The sequence below is a fragment of the Pezoporus wallicus genome, unplaced genomic scaffold (genome assembly GCF_028554395.1).
Source record: "Pezoporus wallicus isolate ANWC-B61680 ecotype Strahan unplaced genomic scaffold, APGP_CSIRO_Pwel_v1 contig_4166, whole genome shotgun sequence".
Taxonomy (NCBI): Eukaryota; Metazoa; Chordata; class Aves; order Psittaciformes; family Psittacidae; genus Pezoporus; species Pezoporus wallicus.
The window spans coordinates 208,041-229,901 of record NW_026637685.1 but is presented as its reverse complement, the minus strand read 5'-3'; the positions used below and the strand labels follow the sequence as shown (position 1 = coordinate 229,901).

General features: G+C 38.3%; 1 protein-coding gene across 3 annotated transcripts in view; it reads left to right on the top strand.

The window, feature by feature from the left end:
- Positions 1-21,861, top strand: part of MGAT5 (alpha-1,6-mannosylglycoprotein 6-beta-N-acetylglucosaminyltransferase) — a 127,300-nt gene that overhangs the window by 56,104 nt on the left and 49,335 nt on the right. For all 3 annotated transcript variants that reach the window (XM_057407184.1, XM_057407186.1, XM_057407183.1), the window contains 2 exons: positions 12,179-12,255; positions 13,786-13,875. In XM_057407184.1, coding sequence (XP_057263167.1) covers positions 12,179-12,255; positions 13,786-13,875 — 167 coding nt within the window. The remainder of the gene's footprint in view (positions 1-12,178; positions 12,256-13,785; positions 13,876-21,861) is intronic.

The window sequence follows — 21,861 nt, the reverse complement described above, 5'->3', positions numbered from 1 at the left end:
ATTTGAATTTTCTTTTAGTAGGTACATTGCTGTATTCAGAAAGTAGTCCTAAGAACAGTATTCATACGCTACATGTAGAGGATCGTGATAATCATAGAATTCTGATTTAGTTCAGGGTAAAGTTACTGAAATCAGTCCAGGTTCTGGTTTTATCTGACTTCAATAAACAAAACTGGTATGTGACCATGAGTCATATTTATGGATTGCAAAATTCTCTTCTGTGACATTAAGGATACTGGCAATTGGAGCAGATACAGATTTTCAGGAAAAAAATCCATTCATGTCCTTTTCTGTATAGACAACTACAATAAATAGTATAAAAATTGAGTATTTTTAGTATTAGAATGTATGGATATTTTCTTCAAATATGCACTGGTTTTAGCTTAGCTCAGATACCCCTTTGAATGTGACTGTGGAAGTAATCCAGGTAACAAAGATTTGAGACACGTTTGTCAATTGCAAAGTGGTTGAAAAATCAATTTGTTTAAAATGCTGACACTTCTTAGTATTTAATTTTTTGCCCACTCTTTGCCATCTTGATGGCAAAATGTCTGTTGGTCCAGGGAAGTTCTTTCTTACAGTTAATAAACTTGCAAAGTTACTTCTAATGCACTACACTCGAGCTAAACCCACCTTCAGTTTCCACAGTCTCTTGGTATTGCAACATGGAATCTATCAGCCGTCTTTCAAAAGAAGGAAAAAAAAAAAAACTTCTATGTACTTTTTTATATTCTTTATATTATTTTTTGGGGTGTAGCTAGTCAGATTTTGAGAGTGGTCACTGCAGCTGCCTGGGCAAATAAATTTGAGTAGTTCATGTTCCCCTAAGGAGTAGATCTGCTTGTGGGCAGATGCCTGTAACTCGATGATAGTGTTAATAAAGGAATACACAGCCTTTGCAGACTTACAACTGTAAAAGCAAATGAAAAATTTCCTCTGAACTGTATGGATGAGAAGAGACCTAATAATGATGATATTAATAGCTCCTTTTCAAACAACCGTAACTACTGTTTCTAGTCAGGATATCACAAGAGCTACCAGATGCCTTCTAAAATTTTGATCAGCAAAAGTGACAGGCTGAGAGAGTCGGGCTTGTTCACCTTGGAGAAGAGAAAGTTCTGGGGAGACCTTAGAGCAATGCCTTCCAGGGTTTTGTTGCTGGTTTGGCATGTTAATATTGATGGATTTTTCCCTTTTTAGTGAAAGGCATATATAACCAGGTCTAGCGGAAGGTGCCCTGGCCCATGGCACTGAGGTTGGAACCACATGATCTTGAAGGTCCCTTCCATGATTCTGTGAACTTCTGTAGGTAGCATTAGTAACAGAAAGATGAAGTAGGACAGTTTCTTCAGGAAAAGCAGAATCATTAAGCAAGTACCTGGCTATCAAATATATTAAAAAAAAAAACAACAATAAAACAAACAAACAAAAAAAAACAAACAAAAAATCCACAACCAAACAGTATCAATAAAACAAACAAGCAAACAAAAAAAAAAAAACAACACCGAACAACCAAACATGTTCAACAAAACCAAAAATGAAAAATGTGTTCAACAAAACAGAATGTAGTCTTGACTGTGTGAAGTGTTAGGCAGTGGGAGCCACAAAGTCCAGATAAGCATTGGACCGGGAAGTATCATAACTTGGAGTATTATGCTGAGATAATCCATTATAAATCACTTCATGAAGCAACAAGCAGTACCTCCTCTGAAAGAGCCTGACTACAAAGGGAAAAGGAGGCACTGACATAGGAAATGATCAAAATGTTTAGCAGTTTGGAAAAAATACCTATCTTTGCTTTAGTGGTATTAATACAGCCAGAAGCTGAATAATCTCTGGCCAAACAGTAGCCATCGTGGCTATTTATTTCTTGTAATAGCCTAATAGAAGTGTTTGTAGCTTCCTAAAAACAGTTTTGATAAATTTTTAGCCTGTGCTTTTGACTGCAGTAGCCTGAACAAGCAATTTTTGTGAGAGGTACAGAGTGCCTGACTTTCTCTGTAGAGTATCCTCATCACTACCATACCAAAACCTGAGATAATGCTGGTATATTACATAGTGTAAGTAAAACGTGATTTATATTTGTACTTCAGGCAGACACTCAAACAATTAAGAACATGACTCAGCGCATAAAATTTAGGGGCTGTTTGGAAATAAAGTTACTCATCACTTTACAAAGGTGTCTTCATTGGTTATGTGCCTCATTTGGCAAGAGATGGATAAAAGCGGTGGTATGGGTTTTGATGTTTTTTTTTATTTCTTTTGGGTTTTTTGGTTGGTTGTTTTTAAATTGTTCCACCTCTGACTGACAAGCATGGTATAGGACTGAGGTGACAGTGATGAAATCTGAAATGGAAAATACTGCTTTGTGGTGATGTGTAGAGTTTTTGGCAGATAAAAGGATCTGAAGAAAATCCATGTGGATTATGCTTGCTCATAATAAGAAGGTGATAACAGTTTTAGGAGGAAATATTGAGGATTTAACAAGGACTGTAATTCAGCTGTCTGTGAAGTAGGTGAACTCAAATTTTTATATGATTGATTTTTGAGTTACCATTTAGAGACAAGAAATCTCCCTTTTCAGACTCTCAGACAACTAGCATGATTAATGTACACATAGACTGTGCTGTTTTCATATTGTTAGTGTGTTTAGGCGTGATGTCGGCAGTGCGATACTACACCTGGTTTCTTCCTCTGAAGTTAGTTTTGCAGAATCCTTTGTTGAAGGAAGCCCAAGACCAAACAAGCTTCTATTCTCTTTTGGATGGAGTGAAAGTATAATAGAGCATGAGCTCTTAGCATCGCAAATATCTTTGATACTAATCCCAAAAGAAATTCTGCTAGTGGGCGAAGCTGCAGAGATTATGTTAAAAAGCAAAGCTGTGAAGCACTTTATGTAGCCTGAGTGGGAGGTTAGGTGTTAGGGCTTTTTTTTCCCCTCTTAAGATCCATCCATGTGTAAAATCACAAGTATTGTGAGAATGAAGACCTTAGGCCCACTGTAGGAGAGGATCAAGTTCGAGATCATCTTAAGAACCTCAATGAGCACAAGTCCATGGGACCTGTTGAAAGCCACCCACGGGTCCTGAAGGAGCTGTCGAATGAAGTTGCTAAGCCACTGTCCATCATATTTGAAAAGTCATGGCAGTCAGGTGAAGTTCCTGATGACTGGAAAAAGAAAAATGTAACCCCCATTTTCAAGAACAGTGTCGTGGTTTAAGCCCAGCCAGCAACCCAGAACCACACAGCTGCTTGCTCACTCCCCCGCCTTTCTTCCCCCACTCCCAGAGGGGTGGGGAGGAGAATCAGAAGAATGTAACTCCCATGGGTTGAGATAAGAACAGTCCAGTAACTAAGGTATAACACAAACCACTACTGCTGCCACCAATAATAATAATGGTAAGGGAAATAACAAGGGAAGAGGATATAACAGCTCACCACCTGCCGACCGATACCCAGCCCTACCTGAGCAGTGATCTAGCCCATCCAGGTAACTTCCCCCAGTTTATATACTGGATATGATGTGCTGTGGTATGGAATACCCCTTTGGCTAGTTTGGGTCAGGTGTCCTGTCTCTGCTTCCTCCCAGCTTCCCCTACTCCCTGGCAGAGCATGAGACTCAGAAAGTCCTTGGTCAGAGTAAACATCACTTGGCAGCAACTAAAAACATCGGTGTATCAGCGTTGCTCCCAGGCTGAAGGTCAAAAACACAGCCCTGCACCAGCTACTAAGAAGGAGAAAAATGACTGCTACTGCGAACCCAAGAGAAACAGGAAAATGGATGACACAGGGAATTACAGAGCAGTCAGTCTCACCTCTGTGCCTGGCAAAATCTTGGAGCAGATTCTCCTGGAAAGCAGGGGTGTTGGAACTAGATCTTAAGATCCTTTCCAGCCCTAACTATTCTACGATTCTATACTTTTTCTTCTTCCCTCCTCAAAGATCTTGAGCAATCTGGTGATTTTGATGCTGACAATTTTCAATTGCTTTTCCAGAACCTCCATTTCATTTATTAAAGAGTAAATTGTTAGTAGTGATGCTTTTAAGGCTTCATCTGATTGGTTTCAGAAGCAGTGAAGTCTTCCTTCCTTTGTTTGTTTGCTTGCTTCCTTCCATCCTTCACACTTTCCTCCCTTTCTTTCTCCCCCCCCTCTGTCTTCTGTCTTTATTTATCCAACTTGTATTGGAAGCACTTTAAAGATGTGTGGTAGTCATGCTTTCTGCATTTGTGGGAAGTAATATATTCATGTACACACAAGAAGGTATTAATCTAAACCTTGGGTGCCTTAAGACTTTTCATCAGCCTTTAGGACAGGAAGCTTTGAGCCACCACCACAAATAACATGCTGGGTAAATTTAATGTTGCTGGTTTGGACGTGATTAAATGGGGAAATGTGAAACCATGGCACTTTCAGGCAGAGCTTGTCTGCATGGCTGCTTCTGATGTAGCTGAATCCATGGTTCCATGTGACATGCCCAAGATCAGCTTGGCTAAGGCAACTTGGTTTTTAACAATTGTGCTTTTCTAAGATGTCTACGGAAGAAATCCTTGATTTTGAGCAGCAGTGTTTCACTAAGCATATTCCATAAGATAGGGCAATCTGCTTGCACAAACATGATCAAAGAATCAGTCCTTTGTTTTCTTTCTTCATGTGATTTTGGTTTGGGGTTGGTTTGGGGATTTTTTTTTTTTTATATAATCAAAGGGTGTGGAGTTTATGTATTGTGGGTTGGGTTTGCTTTGGGCTTTGTTAGGGGGTGTTTTTTTCCAAATTGTGAACTCTCTCTGTGTTCTTCTGGCAGGTATGGAAAAAATTTGATCTAAGCAAACTAAAAGAAACTGTTTCAATTCCTCAGGCTTGAATAATGGTGTTAATTCTAAATATGCATGTTGCAAAACATTTTTTTTTTTTTTAAATAAAGGGCCAAAGTGCTCTGAGGGCATTATCATCCTTCTACTGTGCTTGTTCAGTGAAAAGCTAAGTTTTTGCTATGTGTAACTATGTAACACCTCAGATAGTGTAATTGCACCAGAACTATGCCAGACTGGTTGTTTAACAAATGCTCTTTTGCCTTGAAAAGTGCACTTCAGAAGATTTTAATTATGTTTCTTTGATCCCATAAAAATGAGCAAGTGAAGGCTCACCTTAAATCCTCCTCCACACTCTCCTTATATGTGGCTGGTACTTGGAGAACTAAGAACAGTTAAGTGTCAGCTGTATGCAGCGCTGCTCAGCAAGGGAGAATATTTTTGGTGTATCTGTTCAAAGTTCCTATAGCTTTTTCGCCTTACGCATTAACTTGTTCTGCTGTATTGGCTGTTGAGTTCTCTTTTAACAACTTTAGTGTTAACATCTTTGAAGTCACTCATTAGGATGCAGACTTCAGTATTTGCTTGTCTTTTAAGACATGATGGCTTGGATGCCTGTCAGGTATCTGGCATGCTCTGAATATGTAGTGAGGCAGGCTGACAAGTCAGCTTTAGCTATGCTGCAAGCAGGCTTCTTAACATTAACTATGGTGAGAAGGACCTTTGTCATGGTATTTCCATGTCCTCCTTAAAAGACTTGGGGCTGATACACTGAAGCCTTTTAGGTGAGGAGGAAAACTCAGGTAACCTCATGATCGGTTGATTTTCTTCCATGGCTATCTTTCTGATGAACTTTGTTACACAGCCTCATTAGTTTTAACAGTCTGCAACCATGGTTTGCCCCATAGTTCTGTATTTGCAGAGACAAACTGGATTAAAAAAAAGCTAAAATGGTGCATATTATTTTGACTTTCCAAAGCTGTCTTCCTCTCTTAAGAGGACTGCAGTAGGCTTTTCTTTAGTTAACTTAGTATTTAAAATGTTCCATATGGTAATGTATCCTCGTTTCTTCCTAGTAGCTGGTACAGGGCTGTCTTTTGGCATTAGTCTGGGAATAACGTTGAAAACACACCAATGTTTTAGTTGTTGCTAAGCAATACTTACTCTAAATCAAGGACTTCTCAGTTTCTCATGCTCTGCCAGTGAGGAGGGGCACAAGAAGCTGGGAAGGATCACAGCCACAGCAGATGACCCAAACTAGCCAAAGGGGTATTCTGTACCGCAGCACGTCATGCTCAGTATATAAACTCAGGGGAATTACTCAGAAGGGAGATCACTGCTGGGGTCAGGCTGGGTATTGGTCAGTGGGTGGTTGTATTGTGCGTTACTTGAGTTTTTTTGTTTGACTGGTTTATGCCACTCTCCCTTTTATTACTCTTATTGTTGCTGTTGTTATTATTTTACTTAATTTCAATTTTTAAACTTTTATTTCAACTGATGGGGTTTACGTTTTTTTGCTGATCCTTCTCCCCGTGGGGCTGGGGAATGAGCAAGCCACTGCATGTGTGATACACAGTTGCCGGCTGGGGTTAAACCACAACATCATGCTTAAAAAGCAAACTAATTGTCCCAACAGAACGTCAATGTGTACTGGATGTAATAGGATGTGGGCTGCACTGGTTCTAATAGCTAAGATTACAGTTTTCCCAGGGCTATGCTTTGCTTTGAATCATATTTATTGTGCCTTATTCATTGTATTACTTTTCCACACTGTATATAATATTACGCAGTTTTTCCCATTTTGCTGTCCATTTTCCTCCCACAAAGGCAGTAGCATGGAGTTTGGGAGAACTGTGTTTTTTCAAGCATCGCTGTTGCAACACAGTGTAATAACTGTGCACAAGACCACATGTGAATATTTTCCGCTGCAGTGCTAAGCTGTATTAGTAATGCTGAAGGGGGCTCTTGGTGGTCCCCTGGGCTGCATTTTGATTAACCACTTGCCTACTGCTTGAATTCTCCTAACCCTTCATTGATTTCAGTAGCATTAATGGGACACAGAAGCACAGCTGGTGTGAGGATGGACTAGCAGTAGAAAAGTTTATTTTCTTTAAATCATACCAGTGCTTTGCTACTGAAGTTTCTAAAATGTTAACAGCAAGTGTTCTGTGCTCTGCATTTAAAATCTTGAAACCTTTAGCTTGTTTCATTGAGTATGTTGATAGTGCTTTCAGTTCACATTGCAAATTCTCTCTTTAAATAAATCTTCTCCGCTGGAGGTTAAATATGTGAATTAAATTAAGAATCTGTTAATTAGTGGGAGAAGGGAAAGACGACCTTACACAAACTAAACCAGTCCTAACTACAGTGTTGTGTCTAACTGTAGATACTAAATTTCTGAACTGAAATAGAAACAAGGGTTCCATGAATTTAAGTAAGAATAGTGCTTTTATTTAATGATCAAAACCAGAAAGAAAACAAATAGGGATAAAATTGATGAATAGACTTGATCGGATATGATTACTCTGTCCTTTTAAGACTAAGGAGGTTCCTGATTTTGAGAGATCTGCTGATGGGAAACATTTTGAGTTGAGCTATTATTTGTGCTGTATGTCATCAAAAGATATTCTAATATGCTTTTTTGGCACTAATCTAAAAATCTGGGGTTTAGCCTCAAGGTTTCCAAGTATATAAAATTTGTTTCATGTTAAATTCTCAAGTTATTTCCATTCTCTGAAAAATGAAGAGTTGATCCTTAGCAGACTAGATAGGCTGCTGGTGTCAACAGTTTGCAATCTCAGCATTATTGTAGCTTTTTAATTTGCTTTAACCAATATTGCTATTTTAAAACTTGTATGGCAAATAGAATAGCTATCAAACAACAATCTGCTAAGTAATTATAATTGTTATGCAGCTTACTGTCTTAGTGGATTATTTCTAGACTTCCTAACTGTCTGGTGGAGAAAATTCATTTTAGCCCATTACAAAGCATATTATCTGAAGGATGTGCAATACAGGAAAAGAACATTATGTGTATGTAGCACTCTTGATTATTTTTATTGTTTTGCTAAAGAGTTAACTAGGAAGAAAAAAAAAAAAAAATTGATTCTGTATCCCAGACTGTGTGCTTTTAACCACGTAATTCTCTCTTGGGTGTTTTTAGACCCTCACTAAAGCAAACAAAACCTGTGGACACAGAGTTTAATTGAAAGAGACAATGAAGACCTGCACCTGTGAACTGGTGTTTAAAGAAAATGATGTCAAAGGCCTTAGTCTTTAGCCAGTGTAGTTGCTCATACAGAGCAACAAGGGAGAAGTATCCTTTCCAGTGCAAGGTTAGGTGGCTTAGCCTACATCTGCTCATTTGTGCTAACATGCCAGACTTTGCACTGAAATAACTGATGACTGTTCACAAGTTTGGTTTAACCTGCTGTGCACTAACGATCTCTGATGTAGAGCTATATATCTTTAAACAGCCACAGGCATTTGCAAAGTGAACATATGGCTGCTTTCTAAACATGTGGATGGAGTTTGTTAGTTATATTTTGAATGTCCTTATATGTTGGGTGTCCCAGGGTGTCACAAACAGAGCACTGTATTTAAAAAGTTTTTTAAATCTAGATTTTTTTTGTGTGTTTTATCAATATTTTCCATATTTTTCCAGGATAGTCTATAATAAGTGTAGACTCTTAGATTTATAATATTCTCAGATTCATATTTTCATTTTGTCAATGCATTGACCTTTAATGTAACAACATGTGAGATAAATGTTTAATAATTATGCCTTTGCGCAGCAGCAGTCAAGAGGAGATAAGTTGTGCATGACTTCAAAAATGCTTAGGTGCCTGTAGAATAGAAATCGGTATCATGGCTCACAAAAAGCTTAAGATTAAAAAAATTTACTACTGTTGCTCTGTACTGACTTGACAGTTACTGTATTTCTAACATTTTTGGCTGTAAGTGCTAAGGTTTGGATGGGAAAAAAAGATCTTAGAACCTGCATTTTAAATTACATTAATCCTAATCAAGGATAAAAATCCTTGTGGTTTTTCAAATGCTGTTTTCCAACAAAAGTAATTTTAATGTCTGGCTTAACAATGTATTTTTCCCCTTCAGGAAAGAGCTATCCAATGTGAATTTGTTAACAGCATAGGACTTCTATCCAGACCTTTTTAACCAGAATCTGCAGAAGATATTAGGGTGTGGGTTTTTTCATCACCTCCAAATGATGAAAACACTGAAGTCTGGACTTGTTTTTTAATACTTGCTTTTCATGTTCTGGAAAAGCCAGATGTGTAGGTCAGTATTCCCAGGGTTCCACCTGCTTCATCTCCCTTGACTTTGTGATACATTCAAAATTGTAAATTGCTGGTATCTGGTTGAGGTAGGTCCCACCTGTCCATGGGATATGCAAAATTTGTTCACCTCTGGATTCCTGCTTAAGAAGGCCCAGCTTCTAGCTGGCATGGATGATCGAAGTCCTGTTGCTGGCAAGGAGGGGGAAAGATGTCAGGTACTCTTGAAAATACTGCTAGAGACATTAATACTTCACCAAGCATTTCAACATTGTTAGAGGTGATAAAAGTGGGCGTTAGTGTTCTGTGTTCCCAACCCATATAGATTATCCTAGAGAGATCAATATGCTGTTTATATGTATGAGCAAGAGTGAGACTGCTCTAGTGCAGCTGGCCACAGGGGAGACCAGAAGCCTGAGAAGACCTATAGCTTGTGCTGACATAAATGTCTGTCTCTTGCTTTTAACTTCTTGGTATGGACAGGAATAGTGAGAGCTGGGAGGGTCGACTTTCCACTTGGAAGGTATCTGTATGCAGGCATGCAACAGCTTATGCAAGCTGTTGAAGTGTATGGCTGGTGTAATATGTTACTGTTGGAAGAAGTAGGTCTTGTAAATACAGAAATCCTGTAAAACCTTGTGAACAGTGAACAGTACCAAAGGTCACTGCCTATCTACAAAAACACACTTGCATGCAGAAACTGTGTTTATGCATGACAAAAGCTAACAGGTATCCTGCAGCTGCACCCCTCAAAGGACCGTCATTACCACCTCTGCTTTGCTTCCTCTGTAGTGCCAATCAAAAAATTGGGCTTGGTTTCAAGTAATACTTTTGGGCAAGAACTATTTTTAACTGATTCCGTATCAGTGGTCCAGCTAAGAGTCAAGTGAGTGATAGTGTTGGCATGGTGATTGGTGGGTAGTGATTGAGGAAGAATACTCCTTAATAAAGTACTGTTGTTTAGGAAATGGTATATGGAAATGGATGTTGAATACCAGTAATAATATCTTCACTTTAAGGGTTTAATAATTGTCTCTTACCTTTCTGAATATTGCTAAGTACAGTTGTTTGAATACATATATGCAGCCATGTTTGAGTCTATATATGGCAGCCACAGGGGGGGACCAAAAAAAAACCTTTAAGCATCTCTGATGTTATATCATCGATTTCAGATGTCTTTTATGTTTCAGGAAGGTCTGAATTTGACATGCCTTATGAAAAGCTCCCTACTTATTTTGTAATCAGGCTTATGAGTTTGTATAAAAAATACCAAACAAAAAAAAAAACCCAGCCAAAATAACAAACAAAGAAAGAAACCCGACCCAACAACAACAAAAAACCCCAAACAACAAAAAAAAAACAAGAAAACAAAAAACCCCACAAAAACCAAAAACAAATTAAACCCCCACCCCCCCCCCAAAGGCACAATTTAGATCGTAAAGCTCTTCTAATGGCGTTATATTGATTCCTGAAAATTGCCATAATTTTAACCTCTTTTTGGTTTAACATAGGTTTATTACTGTTTGCTCTCAAGCACTGACTTCAGTGTGATTAAAGTGGAAGGTCTAATTTCTGAATTCCAGTCCCAGAAAGCAAAAAGTCCCACTGTTATTTAGCTGTACTGACTGAATTTGGAACATGCTTCTAAACTGTTACCGCTATGTATTTTCTTACTTGGAGCAGCAGTCAGAGCTGTAGATGTCAGTGGTCTAGTCTGCAAGAATCATATAAGGATAAGAAGATAGGGAGATAATTTCAAAAGTGCTTATTGGTTTGAAATTATAAAGCCATGTTACAAACTACTTTGCTTCAGTGTTATTGTCACTGGCAGTTCAACTCAGTTTGTCAAATTACTCTGCTGCCGCAGAGACTGCAAATTGGTGTCTTCTTTCTGGCATGAGTCTTCTTTTCCCCATCCGCTTCATTTTGCAATGCTTTACTCACATTTCAAGCTTTATCTTTAAAAGAAACTATTTGCAAAAAATTTGAAAATACTCATGTAGATCAGGTAGGTTTTGTATATAATAAAATGTTCTAATGTTTATCTACTGATCTTGTCACTGGTCTAGTCTAATACTGCAACCTTCCTCCCGCCCTCCTCGAGATCTCCAATTAGCATATTTTAGGTGAAGTCATGCAGTGTAACTTCCAAAGCATGAAGTGTTCCTAGGTTGATGGACGGCTGGCTTAATGATCTTGATTCTTGACTGTGGGAAAAACCTTAAATGGTGTAGGTGTAATGTAGATAAAACTCTGGGATGAACTACCTAAATTGAAAACCTTATCCTCTATGGACTTTGGCAAGAACCTCTCCACCATCTTAATTTTCCTTGAATTCAAGGCCTGTGTCAGAGGGCTCTTCTATCTTAGAAGAATGTCTCATACTGGAGTTGATGTGACTGTGTCCTTTAACACTGCTCCTTTTTCCTTGTCTCATGGGCTAGAAATGTTGCTCTGTATTACATTCTTTTAATTTGTTGCAAAAATCTAGAATGATAAAATAGGCAAAAAGGAAAAAAAAATCTGGAAAGACCATATGAAATATTTCTCATGAAATACGATACAGTGTTATTCAGTTGTAAAATTAGATCATATTGCAACATTTGTTAATTGGGTCATATATCTCATGCCAAGTTTCAGATCATGGGTAGTATTTGATAAAATGATAACAGAACTTGAAAAACTAGTTTTTATGTTTAAAAGCAATGCACGTCTCAAAAGTTTTGACAATCAGAACCAAATTGTTGCAGGTTAGTAGGTTTAAGCACACTTTGATGAGGAAGATATTTTGCTTTTTATTATTCTTAGTATAGATTAGTTTGATTTTTAAGTCTTTGTAGACAAGTTTCTGTAAATCAGCACCTTTACTGCAAGTCAAAATTGAAATACATGCAGCCATTTTCTTCTGTAGTCAAAAAGGGCACACTGAGTTTTACTGTTATAGCAGATACTACTCAGTAGGACTCTTCAATCAGTCTGGATTGTGGATTCATGAAAATAAAAAGAAGGATTCATTAGGCCACCTCTCAGAACTGTAAAATGAAATTCATTTATGGTTTATGTGTCTCTTTAGATCTCATAAATGGAGCCCAAGAACAGTGTGAATTGCCTCCTATGGATGGTTTTCCTCACTGTGAAGGGAAAATAAAGGTAAGTGAACTAGTTTTAATCTTATTCTGTGTGTTTTTCTAAAATCTGTACCTATGTTGCAAGAGGTTAGTGTTCCGACAATGGTGTAAAACAAGAACAACTTTGTCAAAAAGGGAATGTTTAGGAGTATCACTACAGTATTACTTACCTCAGGCCTCTGATACTACTGCTGCAGAGAAGTGGCATCCTATTAAGACAGGAATAAAATGCCATGTTATATTAAATGTGTATTATTATGTATTTATGTTATATTAGTTATTATTGTGTTTTGTGTATTTATGATCCTTAATAAAAGACCTTATTATTTGTATGATGTCTTGTTATTCAGGAAAACCTTGTTTTCTTCCTCATTATGAGTCATTTGGCATTCTCCTATCCCAGGACTTGGATTCTGTGTGTACCTCTGTCCAGCCCTTTTTCTGTTTCAGCAAAACATTTGTTTGTGCTTCTTTCCCCTCTTTGCCAACAGTGCTGTTGAGTTGCTCTCTTCCCCTTTATTAGGAAAAGCATTCTGCCTCTTCTTGATCACAAGCTAAAGCAACCAGAACTTTGGGCTTCGCAGTTATTTCTACATAAATACTATATTTTACTAATAATGCAGTCTGAAAAGCAAAATATGGAAAGCCAGCAGACTTTAGTTGGAAAGGAAAAAAGCAAAACAAAACACTTCTTCCCTTTTTCTCCTCCCACCCCCCAAACCAATAAATCCCCCACAAAACAAACAAGACAAAAATATCCAAAACAGCAGACTTGCTAAATGGAGGGTTTGGAGGTTTTTTTTTTCACCAAGATACATTTCAAATGTAAGGACACTCTTTTAGTAGTAGGGCACAAACATAAAATGGCTGAACACTTAAATTGTATTACTTAATAATGATATCTATTTCTGATAGTGAAAAGAAATAACTACCAAAACATTTGTGAAATCATGTTGCCTTTTTCCTCTAAATAAAATTTGTAGGCAATACTATTTAAAAATCCCCAAACTGTGTCTTAAATCTCTGGTCTGTGTTTTGATCCGTTTTGACAAACTGGCTGCATAGTGACTATGTAATACATTATTTGAATATTAAAATATGAATTTAAATTAGTAACTTCCTTCTGCAGAAATGACAAATTCTTGGCAGAATCAGGCAGATTTCAATCTCAGTAACTGAAATGGTCTGTTAAATTCCAGAGCAAGTGTAACGTGGAGGGGGGAAAACAATGCAGTCAACTCCAGCCACACCCATATGTCTGCACCCTGATTCTATTCTCCTTTTGGTATTTGTCTCTGTTTGCCTGGTTACCAGTTTGTATAAACTGTGCTCACATCTGGTATGTAGTTACTTTCCTGACATAGCTGAATGCAGAGATGCAGTACTCTGCAAAATGTTAATATAAAATTCCTTTTTTGCTATTTGTATTTTTCATCAAGATGGATATGGTCACTTGCAGCTTTCCCCATTATTTCTGAGTTCAGTGTGAAATAGTAGAGAGTTATTATGTGGTACTTCAATCTAACAGACTGTGGTTTTGTTTCTGTTTCAGTGGATGAAAGATATGTGGCGATCGGATCCCTGTTATGCAAGTTATGGTGTAGATGGGTCCACATGCTCCTTTTTTATTTACCTCAGTGAGGTTAGTAATCTATTAATCTGCAGAAGGGAAACATCATATTTTTGGTAACTGTTTGCAAACTTTTCTCAAAAGAAATCATAACTTTCTTCAGAAAAAAAAATACGAGGAAAAAGCTATTAAAACAGAATTATTATGAAGTGTTTTGCTATTAAGTCCTCCAGGGGTTTCTAGCCTGGAGAATTCTAATATTTATAACTGAAGTGATGTAAGTAGCAATTCTCCAGGGAGTCCACACTGGGTATCCTGTTAAACCTAAGTATGAAGCTCAGTCATAGATTCTTGCCTCTGCACATTTTTTCTGTTGCTTTCAGTGCAGCTCCTAGGGTAGTAGTAGGGGGAGGCATTTTAGGGGGACATTTGGAATGTAAAATTTGGAAATTAGAACTAAATGAACAGTAGAACATTCTCTGAAGCAGCATGGCCACTTCCTGTTTGGAGACTGTTCATGAATTGCAGTCTGTTAACAGGAAACAAAAACGCCATGAAAGTCCCATTTTTTAATGAAGTAGCACATATATTGGCTAAAGCTTTTGGTACCTGTCAGAACCAAAAGCCCAGTTTCGTACACAGCTGAGTAAAGTTCATGCCCTGGTGGGTTTTTTTACAGATTCTGTTTCCTGTGTAACACTTTCTTTCCAAGAATGAATTTTGTCAATCAGTTATTATGAGCTCCATTGATGTCTCGTAGTGTTTGTGCCAGAAAGTCAGGTGTATTTGATGACTTGACCTCTTATTTCGTATTACTAAAGTTTTGATAACTTATGGCAGCTGATCTTGGAAGTGGTATTGAGCTTACTGTTTGTAAAGAACTGCAGGAGCCAGTATGGCTGCTGAATTGCAAACTGATATTAATTTTACAGTTTCTGCAGGATTGGGGCATGGGGCTGGGATTTTAAATTACATATCTGAGATTAAAACTATAGGTCTACTAGATAAGTAACTGTTATAATGAAGGCAGTTTCTGTTAATTTACTCAGTTGACTGTCATGAACATTTCTGGGGACACTGCTTGAAGCAGCAGTAATAGTTAAGTGCATATTCAAAACATGTATCTGAAGAAATAAAAAAGGCTGGGTTGAATCACGGGTTTGACTCACTCCAATGCTAGTGCCAAGTGTTCATCTGTTTATGGGCTATGAAACTGGGGAAGGAAAAGATACAGTATGACTGTATTATTTATCCTGTTATTTATCATAAAAGCTAGAGAGATGGTTTTGAAATAATCTGAAGTTGACTTGAGTTTCAGCTAAAAGGTTATGTTTTAGCATTAGTGGAGTTACATTTGTGCAGCCAGCAAGTGCTTTGTGTTTTTAATGCAGATGTATTTTAGAGATGAAGATACATGTCAGCTGAATGTGAGAATCTAATATTCTTAAATGACATCTGTTACTTTGTATTTCTGTATTAAAATCACAGCATCTTCTGTAACAATCTTCTCTGATAATCAGTTTTGAAAACTCAGTTGATGATCAGTTTAGCTCATCCTCATGGCAAAATTGAAGCAGATTTATAGAGGCCAAATGGTTGGTTTTTTCAAAGAGTCTAGGGATTTAAAATTTTTCTTTAAGCAGCCATACTGAATTTGGATAAAATTCTCATTTCATGATGGAACAACAGGACAATTAGTCTATGTGTATATTTACGAACTTCAAACAAGAGTCATGTACTTTTCTTTTATAAAGCGTTTTCCCATGACAGAATGTAAAAGTAATATTGGGTGAGCATGTTATTAACCTTGAGTTTAAATTTGGCATTCTTAATCCTATCATTAATGCCCAGCAGCAGAGGTTGAAAGCTTAAATGTTTGCGAATACAAGCATGAAATGAAATTCTAATAACACTACAACGATGGGGATTTATGAGGTGTGTTGGCTGCTAAGGATAACTTGGAAATGCTATTGCGAGAGTAATTTGTCAAAGTGGACAATGATGAAGAGTTGACAGTTTATACTATGGTTGCTCAGCTGAATGATAAATGTGTCTACAGAGCTCTCAAGTTGAAACTGCTGATTTAAAATTTTAGAATGCATTAGGGTGCTGGGAGGATATTATGGTTAAGATTTTTCTACTTTAAACTTACAGTGTAGGAGTAAGATGGTTGTATACACATGGTTTGTTTGAAAAGGCAATATATACATCAAATTATGCACAACTTCTGTTTGAAAAGACAGAATATGCATCAAATTGTGTGTATGTCTACTTTTGCTCTTGAAACTGCCTCTTAAGATCTAGTGTAACAAGTGCCTGTGCTCTTTCATACTCTTTCAGGATCTACTTTTTTCTTCAGAAGGAGTTCAGTTAGGGTATTGTGTTACACTCACCTAGCACTCTTTGTAATACAGTTTTAAACTTGTAAACAGAGCAGCCTGAAATAATACATTTTGGTGTGGAATATGGGTCAGGACCACAGAGATACAAAGTAACTTGTCCACAGTTTAGTCAAAGGTTTAGAAATAAAACCCAGTCTTGGGTATCTGCTGTGTGCCTGTTTTGTTTCCGCCCTGTGTGTCTGCAAAATAGAACAGCGCAGTCAAAATCCATGCTGCCCCAAGTGATCTCTTCTGAAGAGCCTGCACAAGTGCAAGTGTTAATAGTTCTGCCTCCTCTAGTTTTGCTTTGGATGGCACTCCTACAAGAACGCAAGAACTAGCTGAACAGCTCTTCTCCACTTCTTCTCTTGTGTCTTGGCTGCTTGAGCAGAATGGGAGGTGAGTGTGGCAGTAGAAGGAAAGTGAGAAGCAATCCAGCAATTCAGGCTTATGTTTTTTTATTTAAAGCTGTCCCCTCTACAGACTTGCAGATAAAGCTGCAAGAGTTTTCACACTTCCATCTTGAAGTTTTGCTGAAGGCACTGGCTCACTCCTGGTGCATGATATGCAACTATGCAGTCCTCATAACACTAATTGTGCTGGAACCTTTGAAGACTGAAGGAGACAGAAATGGCCTGAATAGTTGTCGTGGTTTAAACCCAGCTAGACAGCTCATTCACTCACTTCCACCACTTCTTGTTCTCCACCTACTCCCGGAGGGACAGAGAGGAGAATTGAAAAGAATTCAACTCCCACGGGTTGAGATAAGAACAGTTTAGTAACTAAGGTATAACACAAATCACTACTGCTACTACCAATAATAACAATGATAAAGGAAATAACAAGGGAAGAGAATACAACACCTCACCACCAGCCGACTGATAACAGCCCAACCAGGCACCAACCGATACCTCCTCCAACCTCCCAGTCTCCTGGGCCTTCTGGGTAACACCCAGTTACATCCTGGGCATGACGTGCTGTGGTATGGAATACCTCTTTGGTCAGTTTGGGTCAGGTGTCCTGTCTCTGCTTCCTCCCAGCCTCCCCTCCTCCCTGGCAGAGCATGAGGCTCACAAAGTCCTTGGCCAGACCAAAACATCAGTGTTATCAGTTCTGTTCCCAGGCTGACAGTCAAAACACTGTACTGCACCAGCTACCAAGAAGTAGAAAAATGACTGCTACTGCTGAACTCAGGACAATAGTAAAACCAGACTTATATTCTTTTAAATAACGGGGCAAGACAGGAATTAGAAGTAGCAGAAATTGAAAAGCAAGTTAAGCTAAGGTTTCTGGATAGTTGGGACTTGTTTCCATTTAACTGTGATACAAACTTGCCCATTGAAAAGAGTTGCTTCCTGTAAACTCAGCATTTAGTTATAAAAAAGACAGTTGTTTAACACTGTAATGTCACTGGCACAGTTATAATTTTCACAGATGGCATTGCCTCTGAGGAGAAATGTGAAAAAATTAATTTCTAGACAGTACAAAAATATATTTCACTGCAAAATGTCAGTTTGCAGCTGAAGAATTAAGCTTTTAAAAATATCTTCTAGCAAATGAACTTTTCACACTGTTTCCCAGCTTAAGGAAAGTGTAGGTGTCTTATTGCTCCTCTTCTTTATCTAGGCATGTGTTTTCTCTGAGGGCTTTCACTGCCTGCCACACAGGAGTGGAACTACTGCTGTGCTTGCTGGTCAGCCAGCAGCTGTGATGCAAGCTACCACTGCCCAGAGGTCACTACATGGATGCTTACCTGCTGGAGCTGGGCAGATCTTACTAAAATCCCAGTCTTTGTATCTCTAGTTGCCTTTCAGATGTAAGGGTAATTTTTGGTACTCATCTTGGAAGCGGATCCAACATTTCAAAAGACTAAAACAATTTCAGAGTCCAATCTCTAAAGCTCCTGTAGCTTCTGAGTGTGTACTAGTATGCCATTAGAAAGAATTCTTGTTTTGAGTCCTTCAGACTTGATGGAAACAGAATCTATGGTTTCATTTCAGGAATATTTTTCTTTATGCTCTTTCTTTAGCTTTGAGGGATAAAGCAGAAAAATACAAACTGAAGGTGATTCTGAGTGTGGGTTTGTTTCTAGAAGGCAAGCTGTAGTCTGAGGCATACTTTAGTGAAAACACCTGGGAATCATAATTATACAGATTCCCCAAATCCTTGTGGGTTTGCTAGTTTAGTACCATTTGCTCACATCTGTGTGGAAGTCCCCTTTCCACAACTTTTGCTGCTTGTATAAGTTATTTTCTGATACTGGGGTGAGTTCATGATTTGCATTTCTTCAGTGTAGTGTAGCATTAAACCAGCTTCTTTGAATTCTGCTTAGAAAATTTACAAAAATAGTGTTGTCTGTAAAGCAGCAACAGTTTGAACTTCTTCAGTCATCCTGTGTAAGTCTCTAAGAAATTTAAATGCTAATGATAGCCAGCACTTTGTCCCCAGATCATCCATTAGTGTATTGGCCTGGATCTGGGTGATTTGGGCTTAGTTATCTTTTCTACTTCTGTCACTTTAAACTGGGATTAGTCTGATTTTTTGGAAAAGGCGTAGATGCTAGTGTAAGAGAGGAATCAAATTTTGTGTACATTACTGAAGTTAGGTAAGAGACCATTTGTTGATTGATGATTATAACATTTCATGTTCTGGCGTCACTGGGACTGGTACCTAACACCCAATGTTTGAGATTGCCTTTGGAAACAACCAAATCCAAAATTACCTGTACACTCCTCCATTTCACTAAACAGACAGGCAGTCGTGTTGCATACCGCAGATTTTGTAGCACCTTCAAATGACTACCTATCACTGAGGAAATGCTAAACAAAATATAGGTAATACGGTTTCCAGACGATTTGAGAAAGTCACCTGGGAGCAGTTCTTTCACATCAAATTCTAAAATGGATTTTCTAGGTGAACATTCTGAGTTCTCTGCCTGCCTTCATACTGCGTAATAAACTCAAACATGCACCTTCTTTCACCAGATATTACAGCACTGTTGTTCTTTTCTTGCCCACTCTGGGACTCACATAAGATATTTAACAGTAGTACTTCACCATGGATGGAAGTACACTGAGCAATAACACTGTTCACCTGATGTGGTAAGAAAGTTGCTTTAGTTTCTCTATAGATGTGTTACACCTGCCCTTTGGAAGAGTCCAAAATGAAGATTATCCCAGGTATTTAGATAAAGTGCCTTTTCACTTTCTGCTTTATTAAATTCCCACTGTGACTTTTTAAAAGCATAAAGGACTTCCTGAAATTTTGGGTGCAGGGAACTCCTGACAAACTATACTTCCATTCAGTCTGGAAGATGCTCAACTACCCTAGTGGTACACATTTAGCATTCCAGGTTCTTAGAAGTGTGCTTGATGTACTTGCTTTGTAATCTAGTCGAGTGCTGCAATCTTGACTTTTCAGTTTCCATGTTTCTGGGGAAGTTACTGGAACAGATACCTGCAAAGCTTCTATAGAATATGCTCTTCAAATTTCTTAGGTTTGTTTGGTTTGGATTTTCTGTGTTAACCCACCAGTAAGCTACATGAAATCACTGTGAGAGTGGCTTGTCTATGATAAGGGATTAGACAAACTCTTTAGTTCAGTTTAAGCCGAACCTAGTCATTCACACCCCAAAGCGGTTCAGAACACCAGCTTTTCACTAATATCTGAAATCATGTAGCACTGCAATTTTGAACTTCTAAAGTGCCATGCAACCTAAACTTATGGAGCTAGCTACATGTACTCTAGACAGGACTCTTGTCTACTGCAATTTAAAAACAAGTAGAGAACTTTTAATTTCTCAGGTGGACCTCATTTCTTGAGCGTGATCAAAGACTACCTAATGTGTTTGATTGGCAATGAATGCAACATCAGGTACAGGAGGCACAGCTGGTCTTGGTCAAAATATGACAGCAGAGATAAATATAGTGTGTTCTGAAAAATAGTTTAGCATTTACATCACTCATCCAAAAAATGGTCAGTCTTTAAATCTGCAGTTACTGCTTCCTAACAGCCTTTCTTAACTACTAATCTGTAGTCTAATCTCTCATCCTTCCTGGTAAATCATGCATGTGACTGTGTAGCAGTTGCTATGCAGAGATTAACCTAGAGAAAGAACTGTTGCTAACCCAGTGAGAGGAAGGCTGTCCCTGGAAAGGGAGAAAAGGAGTCCTGGTTCCTTCTCTGGAGACAACTTCTGTTTTTTGTCTTCAGTGATCAAAAGAAATATATAAACAAGAGCAGGATCCAAATGAACACTGCTGCCCTCCTTCACCTTGCTCAGACTTAGGGCTGATTGCGCATGGATATTCTGTACCAAAAAACAAAATCTGGGGTATTTGTGTATTTCTGATGGACGTTTCATCTAGACTCACTTTACTGATACCATAATCCTTTCTGTCATCATTGCCAATGACAGAGAAAAGACGTGTATTAATGGAAGAATACCAGATTTGTAGGTGCATCCTGCAGCCTTAGCGCATGCTGTTTCATCCTGTTTATAATCAGATGTATCACATCCATACACATGTATATATACGCGGACACATGCATTTTTCCCCGTTCTACATGTTATTTACTATGACAAATGTTCCTGACCTGGGACAAGTTATGCGTTAATGCTGTTGCATTTTCTGCAAACTTGTTCATTATGAGTTATCAACCAAAGCAGGCTTCCCCCCCTCCCCGTTGTTCATTTTTTAGTATTAGGAGCTTCCAGAAAATGTGTTACAAAACAAAGTCTCTTAATTCTTCCCCTCACACTCTCTGCCCTATCTCATCCCTGGTAGTGTCAATTAAAGCTGATAGGCTTTCTTTAGGCAATATGGGATAAAGGTGGGAAAATCAAGTTCCAGGCACCAGATGTTTTCAGAGAGCTTGCATTATTGTGGGTGCTTATTTGTCACACAAGACAAAGGATATTGAATGCCTCCAGTCAGGTCAGAGACTGAGCAGATTTAGACGTTTCTTACCATTTTTTTCTCCCACATCTGTAGTTGTAAGTTAGTATTCATTGAAATAAAACTTGACTTGTACTTACATCAATGAGTCTATGAAAATGGATCCAAGCTTTCACTGGTATTTGCTGGTAAAAATTTCATTACCATCCTCCTGCATTTTTCAAAACTTCCTGGTTTTGGTTGGAATAGAATTAATTTTCTTCCTAGTAGCTGGTACAGTATTGTGTTTTGGCTTTAGCCTGAGAATAATGTCAATAACAAACTGATGGTTTAGTTGTTGCTAAGTAGCGCTTAGTCTAAATCAAGGACTTTTCAGTTTCCCATTTTCTGCAAGTGAGGAGGGGCACAAGAAGGGAACATAGCCAGGAGAAGTGGCCTGAACTAGCCAAAGGGATATTCCATACCAGAGAATGTCATGTTCAGTATAGAAATGGGGGGAGCTGGGGGGGGAGGGGCTGGTTGCTGCTTGGGGATGGGATGGGTATTGGTCAGCTGGTGGTGAACAATTGTACTTGTGCATCACTTGAGTTTCTTAGGTTTTATTCCTCTCTCTTCCTTTTATTGTTACTATTGTTGGTTTTGTTATTACTATTAATATTATTATATTTCACCTTATTTCAATTATTATACTGTTCTTATCTCAACCCATGGGTTTTACTTTTTATCACTTCTACTCCCCATCCCACTGGGGCATGGAGGGGGAAGTGAGTAAGTTGCTG